Genomic DNA, 9,170 nt, shown 5'->3' on the forward strand with positions numbered 1-9,170 from the left:
CCACCCAAAAAGGCTCCTATAGTTTTGTGGTCCTCGTTGAGTCCATGGAAAGCACCCCAACATGTTTTTCTTTCTTGATCCAAAAGGTTAAATATTGTCTAAAACTTAAAGTTATAATCCATGTTTTTGAACCAATTTTTGAACCAAGTTATAATCCACGTTTTTTTTATAGGGCGTACATATATTAGGGAGCAGTAAGATCTTGACAAAACACATTGAAAGTTTGAAACAATATTAAAGGATCTGTAAAGCAAAATTTAAAATAAATTATTTTGTATATTGAATAATTGAATGGAAGTTAATAATATTTACACATGACACATCCTTAGCAATTAGATACATAAATAAGAACTAGCCATCTTATCACCTCCTTCAGCCTATCATTGTTACAGACAACACTTCTGTATTCTTCAACAACCACTCATCTTCTTCGACCAGGCCGGTGTTTCCGAGAGAAAGTATTCCTAAGATTTTCTTTTCACAAACTATTGAAATGCATACATCATACAAAGTCTTCTATCATATCAGTACTCTGTCAAAATTTCAGCCATTTGGACGTGCAGTACCAAGGATATGCATGTTTGTGCATATCCACCAATGACTGATGACTCTCACCCCCTCAAACCAATAGAAAAAAGAAAAAGAAACGGAAAAGTTGCACATGAATAGGAAAGAATACCACCTATATTTTCTTTAGGAGAGGAAAATTGTATTCTGCAGAGTGCAGACGACAGCTCAATAAGATCTAAAGAACAGAAGTATAGCTTTCGATAGGATCAGATTCTTCAAGCATTGAAGCTGCTTGGAAACACTCTGCAGCATCAGCATTTCGTCCATCATCTCTATGTACCAATCCAAGGTAATACCAAGCTTTATGACTTGTAGGTTCAAGTCTCAATGCATCTGACAACAAGTTTCTTGCCACAGGCAATGCTTGAGGTCCCATTTTTGACAACAATGCACCGAGCAGTACCTTGCAGGGCACGTAATTTGGGTCCAACAAAACAGCATTGGTATAAGCAGCCAAAGCTTCTTTAACTAGCCCACGCCCTTCATACATGACACCTATTAAAATAGAATAGAAAAAAAAAAATCATGAAAACACAATTATTACCTCAGAAATCAATCAAACAGAGGTCTCTGAAACCTTCAGTTTTATTTAAAATCAATCTGGAATTATGCAACCAATTACTGAAATACTTCATGATACATCGATTGTCTTCGTATAGTGGTAGAATTTCTGGCCGTCTAAGTACATTACATATCTCAAGTCATAGCTCAATGCACTACAGTACTCCCATAATTTTCAGAAATCTCCTTTTAAATGGTCTAATCCTCTCTAGATAGTCCTTAATTTTGAAGCCTTCTTTAAATTCCTCTAAACATTAATTAAACCAGTTTCTAAACCATTTTTCTCTGTTTACAGTGAAAAGCCAAACCCAAAATGGTGATAGATTTACTATACCAGAAAATGCTTTCAACAAAGTGGTTGTTTTTTTTTTTTTTTTGAGAGAGGAGGGGGGGGGGGTGTGGAAGTTTAAAATTCTAATTCAGGAAAATTGGAATATCAAATAACATATGCAGCAGTACGTCAGATATAATAAGTGAGCTTACCAAGAGGAATTCAGGTTACATTTTTCACCTAAACATAAAATTCAAAACGCTTGCAAAAATTCAAAATCCATATTCTTTTTTAATGAAGGATGATGGGTTTCACATCCGTAATTCTATGTTCCTTTTTCATTTAGTTCAATATCAAGGTTTAATAGCCTGCTACCTTGTACACAACAAGGCGCAATAACATTGCTGCATAACTATTTATTGTTTTGGCGGTCTAATAAACAACTACATACAATAAGCAATGTCATAAAGGCATAAGCTACAGGAATTTTTTAACCATTAATTTAACAAAAAGACCGCATCAAAATGGCACTAGTAACCCTTTCTGGTTCAGTCATGACTTAAGAAACATTATCCATGACAAGCAGATTAACATTATGATTGGATGACAGTAGTGAAGGGAAAGGGAGGGGAAGAAAAAAAAGGGAAGAGAAAGGGAGGTGAGGGGAGGGCGTGACCTTCCATTTTCCTTCTAGTTTTCTCCAACAATGGAGCGATTTGGATTAAAAAAAATGGGAAGGCAAATGTACCCCTCCATTTCCTTTCCTTTCCCTTCCCTTACCCTATGTCTTATCCAAATAAGGGAAATTATATTCCTCAATTTCCCTTCCCCCTCTTTCTCTTTAAATATTCCTATTCAACATAGCGTAAATTGCAAAAAAACAATTATTTGTTATAAAAAGCCGTGATGGAAAAGGACAACTTTCAGGCCGTTTATCTATTTGTGTGACACAAAAAACCAATGCTCCCCTCAAAGTCCTTGTCTTATGGTACAAAATAAATTTAGGGTTTTTCCCAATTAGTGTCCTTAACTCCCTATATTATTTAACTTTTCATGTTGTATCCTCCCTTTTAATGATTATAAATTGTACCCCTTAATTAGAAAGTAATACACAATGTCTCTGTTGTTAACGGGATGCTTAAAAGTTCAATTAAGATGCATTTAAAGTACTTTAATACTTATGTATAAAGGTAATGGAATAATGTTTAGTTATGTATTTTGATACTAAGATCTTAATTAAAGTTATGTTGCAGTTTCCGACTTTTAAACTTAATTAAAGCAAGTCATCAAGACTCGTTAATATTTATCAGAAGTCCTTATAACTTATCCTAGCAACACTTGTCTATGTAAAGTTAATTGCAGGGATGTCATATAACTATTTTTAAGTTAGGGCTACAATGCTTTTTGAAAGGTTCTGATACAATGTAGAAAATGAAAATATTCATGAAAATTACTTAGAAAAATCCAAAGAAAAAAATTATAATCTAGGAAATAAATGTTGATCCAGACTGTTGACATGAAACTAAGAAATAAAATCAGGAATGAAAATGGCATTTGTACCTTTGGTCTGGGGGACTAACACATCATTACTGAATTAATATTCTGAAGGGTACCAGACTACCTTATTTACAGTTAAGTGATATCAATTGTTAAGTACCAATACTTTTAAAATGAATCAATTTGAATGATGGCTTAACAACATTCTCAAGCCTCACAATTAAAATAAGATAACTAAACATTATTACATTACCTTTATACATAAGTATTAAAGTACTTTAAATGCATCTTAATTGAACATAAGTATTAAATTACTCAAACAAGAATAAAACAGCCCCGAACAGTAAAGCCATCCAATGTTCTGATGTCAGCAAAATTCCCATTAAACATAACGTCAAGATTACTCGTGAAAGTCACTCCACAACCCATAAATCTCACTCTACTCATAATGTTAGGCCTATTTTACGTAATAATTGTCCCAAAAAGATTTAAGTGAGAATAAATTAACACGTATATAATCTTACTCTAGAATCAGTTAAACATTTTTTCAAAAAATAAGTTAGTTCATTTCAATCATCATCCAATCAGAGAAAACAGATCACAACTTGCCTTCTGTGTGTAATGTTTCAGCAGAATATTGCCTCAGAGACTGAGCTTTCTCCAAGCAGGCCTCGACATCCTTCCAGTGAGAAAGGCTTGAGTATAAATTTGCTAGACCAAGCCAAACTTCAAACTCATTGACTTTATCATCATCAGCCTATTAAAAATGTAAGAGGATCACTTTGCAGTGCTATATAAATAAATTTATATTTTGAGAGAAAGAAATACACCAACTATGATGATGACAATATCAAAGCCTTAATCCCTTAAATACATTATACATAAAAAGTAATATTAGAATTTCTGTGGAGAGAGAGAGAGAGAGAGAGAGAGAGAGAGAGAGAGAGAGAGAGAGAGAGAGAGAGAGAGAGAGAGAGAGAGAGAGAGAGAGAGAGAGAGAGACAGAGAGAGAGAGACAGAGAGAGAGAGAGAGAGAGAGAAGGAGGGTGGGTGTAAGAAAAGGACATATAACGTAAGAAAGAATGAGTGGAAAGGTGTAAATATTGTAGCCTTGTAGGGTAATAAGGGTAAGGTAGTAAAATGGGTTTGCCAGAATGGAGTGTATGAAAGTATTAAGAACTTATTGAAACGGATGAAAACGAATGTGAATCTTTTGAAACAGACAAAAACGGAAAGAGTTAAGAACTTTCAGAAACGAAGTACAAGTTAACCAGCAACCTAAAGTTAACAGATTTTGGAAAACTGTAACATTTGTAATAGAGCTACACACTTGAAATTATGTTTGTGAAACTCCTGGGTCAAATCCACTACAATTTATTTCTTTTTTTTTTTTCCCATCATTCTTATTTCACTAGAGTTCAAATACCTTAAGTTTAACATTAGTAATAACATACGTAAGAAGTTCATCCAGTAAAGCTTTAGAACTTTGTAGATAATTTTATACAATGCTAAATTACAATCTTCGAAAAGTTGCCCACTTGAAAATTTGTTTTCCCTGGGAGGTAGTGTGACATCATGTCATGAGACCATTTTGGATCAAAATAAAAGGTACCCCCATATCAGAACAATTTTGAGCCTTCCTAAATTTCAAAGCCTATCAATGCATAATGCATGCCTATGACAGAACATCCTTGAAGCCATAACAAAAATTGTGAGAAAAGATAAGGCAGAAAGAGAAATGAGTATTCAATTCTGACTATAGGATACTCCGTGTAAGTTACAATTTTAATGAAAACTATAGATTTCCAAAATTATCTTTAACATGCAGCAGGGCCAATTGATCAAATGATTTTTTTCAGACAATATTAGTAGACAATCAGGTATTATGAATAAAATGTCAGGGAATTATCCTAACCTGATGATTGGCTTTTATAGGACCAAAAGATTTTCTTTGAGCTTGAACAAGTGCCAGCAGGTAACGATAAGTTTCTATTGCATCCATTGGTAATGACTGAAAGATCTTGAGCTTTGCTTTCATTCTAAGAAGTGGTCCCTGCTCCCATTTTGCAGTCTCGTCTAAAGCGGCATCAATAACCACTTGGGCTTCGGAATATCTCTTTTGAGAAGAAAGGATCAAAGCAAGCAACCGCCAACCTTTCAACACAGATCCACCGGTCGCATCAATAAACTGCTTTGCATATCTCAATGCAGCATTTACGTTGCGATACTCTGCATATTGAATTGCCAATTCTAAAAGAAGACCTGGGTTGCTGGAATCAAAACTACGGGCCTCCTCCAATGATTTTAAAGCTTCACACTGCAAACTAGACCTTTCATAGTCAGACGAGGATACTTTAGCTTGCCTCCCCAAACAATGTCCTAGCATGCGTAAAGCTACACCTTTAAAATGCTCTTGATCATCTGATGCACTATTAATTGCTCTCTGTGCAAATCCCACACCCTCAGCAGCCAGAAACGGGTCCTCACTGCAAATCTTAGCTGCTAATAACAAAGCCATAAGGTCATCTGGTCTCTCATTATCATGTAAAGATTTCCTTAATAAATTTAAGGCTTCTTTATTTTCCCCTGCTCCACTGTGACAAAGAGCCAAGGCAACCCAGCGGTCAATACGATTAAAAGTTCCGGGCATTACCTCTTCAAGTTGCCTTGCCAAGACAGAAGTTTGACTGCAAAGAGATAATGCAAACGTAAGGTGCTCCATGACTGATGGATCCCATTTGATCTTGCCAAAGGCACATTTCCGTATTAGGATCATCAATAGTAAAATTGCCTCCTCTAAATTGTTCCTAGGAATATAAGATCCATCAATCTGTACTGACAAACTGGGTGCTGCAGCATCTACACCACTATACAGCAGAAATACTGCAAATTTTTTCTGAATCCTTGCACAGAAGTCATTATCAAGGTTCCACTGACTAAGGAGGGCACGCCTATATGCAGCAATGGCCTCATCATGAGATCCAGCTTGTTTCCAGAGTTCAGGAAGAAGTTCCACAGCTTGACTAACTGTCTCTTGCAACCGTCCATCCACTTGCAAATCAGGTATGCCGTGCTGGAATATCTTTTCCACTGTATCCAGAACGCTCTTGCATTCACCAGCAGCCTCTGCAAAACGGTCAACAACAAACTTTTGTTGATTGTATTCTTTACAGAACAAAGAAAAATTGTAGAAGGAATCAAAAGAAATGAAATGCCAATTGAGTAAAATAAGATAATGAGTTAATGTTATCTTGTCAACAATGGTCCATACCAGTTAACCTTCCAAGCTTCTGAAGGGATTTGGCCTTCAGATATATGGCTTCAAGAACTAGGCCAGCAGCATGTTGTGGGACATTATGCACAGATTCAGTGCGAGGGCGACCCTTTTTAGATGGCTTATCACTAAGTGATGGCTGAAACCGCTGAATTGCAGACTGAAGATCAATACCTTCAAATACACGAAGCGCACCTTCTACATTACCTCTATGGTACTCCAACCTTCCCAAAAGGGCCCTGGCTTCCTGTAAAGAAGTCATTCAATCAGTAACAAGCCATAGCATGCACATTTGTGTACATGACAGGGAAGCTAATTTAATGCTAACTTACATCACAGTATTAAAGAGCTCAAATATTGGCAAAAATAGTTATATCACAAAGAAACTGCAACAGAGACATTTTACAAGAAAGAAATATCAAAAGGTACAATCATCCTAGGCCAATAAGAAAATATAAGTCATTAAAAAGTGGAGCAGACCAGCTAAATGAAGATAAGAACTTCCAATCAACAAGAGTTGAAAGCATTCACTGAAACACAAGCTGATGCCAAAAAACATTGGCACCCAGTACTTCATTATTTTATAATTAAATAAAATAGCTCAATGGGCTTACCAATTTGACAACCATTATATTGGAAGCACAAGAGTTTTTCAATATCAAATAAATCAGCCTAAACAAGATTCTAATTTCCCTCATTGGACAAAATGAAATCCGTCACTCTAAGAAAGAGGAACAGAGCAGAGAGTTCAGTAATTCAAGTCCTTAATTCTATGGGAGAACCAGTTATTTCAGAATAAGAGATTTAACTGGATGCACAAACTGAAGTATACACCCATGGAAGCTTTACACACACACACGCACAAATCGACACTTGATTTTCGTTTACAAATAAGCAAGCACACTAGGCCTAATTAAAAAGGCTCTCAATTTGCATGTTACAAAACCTACAAGAACTCACATCCTTGTTGTAAAGGTGGAATATAATTGCACCCTTAAATTAGGCATGGAAAAGTTGATACACAAAGGACCTACCAAAGGAAGGCAATAATTGAACTTCACAAACACAAATCCATACTCAAATTCAATTTATGCCAATAACAAGATCTCATAAAAATGCATGATCACAGAATTCCTCCAAGCAAATCAATATCCACCTTCATTCTACCAAGAATGCAACTATACATGCCATCTAAAAAACACCTATAACTTAATAAATCTTACAAAATCATATATATATGAATAAAAGGACGGAAATGTACTTCAAAATTGAGAGATAAACCCTCACACAACGACGATTCGGCCTCTTGAATGTTTCCCTCATCAAGCTTAGCTTCAAGCTCCGCCGTTTTCATGGAATTCCCATTTGCACGGAATTCCCTTTCCCACGTTTCTTCTTCATGATCGCTCGAAACTGCCGATTGGCTGCCTGGCATATGTATTTCTTCCAATTCCCTGCCCTAAATACCACCCAATTTTCTTCTTCTTTCTTCCTCCAATTCAATTCAATCTAAATCAAAATTCCAACCCAGAAAAATTAAAACATCATATATAACAATATCTCTAAAATTAACATCATTTCATTGCAATGTTGATCAAAATTCAGATCATCAATATAAAACTAAGGTAGAAATTCAGCTAACCAATGATAACAATGGCACTGTTTGATTAACTGTTGAATTCTCATTTTTATCAATTACATATGATCAATTGAAAAATGTAGTAAAATCAGAAAATTCGGCAAAATTAAAATCAGAAAATTCGGCAAAATCACAAAAAATAAAAATTGATGAAAATCAAAGAATGTGATTAATTTACTTACAACAATCTGATTCGGAAAAATTACTCAAAGATCAAAAAAAAAATTTGTGAGAAAATGTGATTTTTTCACAGAAATTGGAGTTTCTCTTTCAAATTTTCTCTCTCCTGAAAATGGGAAGAAAGTGGGGGATCCGTTGAAGGTGGCGAGATGGGAGAAATTGGGTTTGTAATTCCTGTCTAATAATAACAACATGCACTTCATTACAATCTTCTTTATTTTATTAATTAATTTTAATTGATTTAATTAATTGGATTAATTAATATCTTCAAAAAAAAAAAAAAAAAAATTAATTAATTGGGTTGGATTCTGTATCTCTGTAAGACTGTAATTAAGAAAGTCTGTGCCTTTCATTTGATCAAGGCTATATATTGGTACTAACTACTAAGTACGACTTGAAAAGTGGTGGACCCCACTTTAAATATCTCTTGGGATGGAGCCCAATACTTTATTATGATCCCGCTAATAAATCTCGACTTATGTGAGAATAATCCTACTAGCTTGGTTGGGGAGTGGTTAAAATATTACGGAACAAAGGGAGTAATCAACAATTCAGATAATAATTCTAGTAGCTTTGTTAGGGAGTGGTTAAGATATTACAGAATAGAGGGAGTTATTAACAGTTCAGAATATAACGAGTGAGTTTTTCACAACAAGAAGTGAAGTCAGTGAGTCTTTTGTTTATTCACCATATACCCCTGAGTTTTTTGTTTATTCATCATATATTCCTGAAATATGATGTATTTTTGTGAAAACTCCGGAGTATATGATGAATTTAAAAAAGTTCAAGGATATATGATGAATAAAAAAAAAACTTAAGAGTATATGGTAAAAAAACCGTTTCTCCTTTCGTGTAACTTTTATTGTGGAAATTGGATCAATTGGTTGAAGATCAGGGCTAGCACAGGCAAAGTCGTCTACTCTACTACAGTAACTGAATAAAATCCTTAGTCCAGTTAGTCTTTTGGCATGTTCAAACAAATGGGCTAAAATTTAGGAGATGAAAAGTTTAAAACTGATGAAAGCATAAAAGTATACTCCATAACAATTACTGATTGATTAAAACTGATTTGAATACTACTTTAATTCATAATTTCTCTGTTTTTTCCATTTGATTTGTTTCATTTATCAAGCTTATCAATACATAAATCTAACTATCAATATCCATGTTTCTAATTT

General features: G+C 34.7%; 1 protein-coding gene across 1 annotated transcript; it reads right to left on the reverse strand.

Annotated features, from left to right (window-relative positions):
• Window positions 1-256: 256 nt before the first annotated feature.
• Window positions 257-8,703, reverse strand: LOC110691949 (protein NPG1-like). Its single transcript, XM_021868931.1, has 6 exons — window positions 7,995-8,703; window positions 7,435-7,682; window positions 6,171-6,420; window positions 4,815-6,025; window positions 3,509-3,656; window positions 257-1,065 (listed from the first exon to the last, which is right to left on the reverse strand). Exons 2-6 carry the CDS (start codon window positions 7,606-7,608, stop codon window positions 746-748), a joined length of 2,103 nt encoding a protein of 700 aa, XP_021724623.1. The 5' UTR covers window positions 7,609-7,682; window positions 7,995-8,703; the 3' UTR covers window positions 257-745.
• Between the last annotated feature and the right edge of the window lie 467 nt (window positions 8,704-9,170).

Source organism: Chenopodium quinoa, unplaced genomic scaffold, assembly GCF_001683475.1.
Source record: "Chenopodium quinoa cultivar QQ74 unplaced genomic scaffold, ASM168347v1, whole genome shotgun sequence".
Taxonomy (NCBI): Eukaryota; Viridiplantae; Streptophyta; class Magnoliopsida; order Caryophyllales; family Amaranthaceae; genus Chenopodium; species Chenopodium quinoa.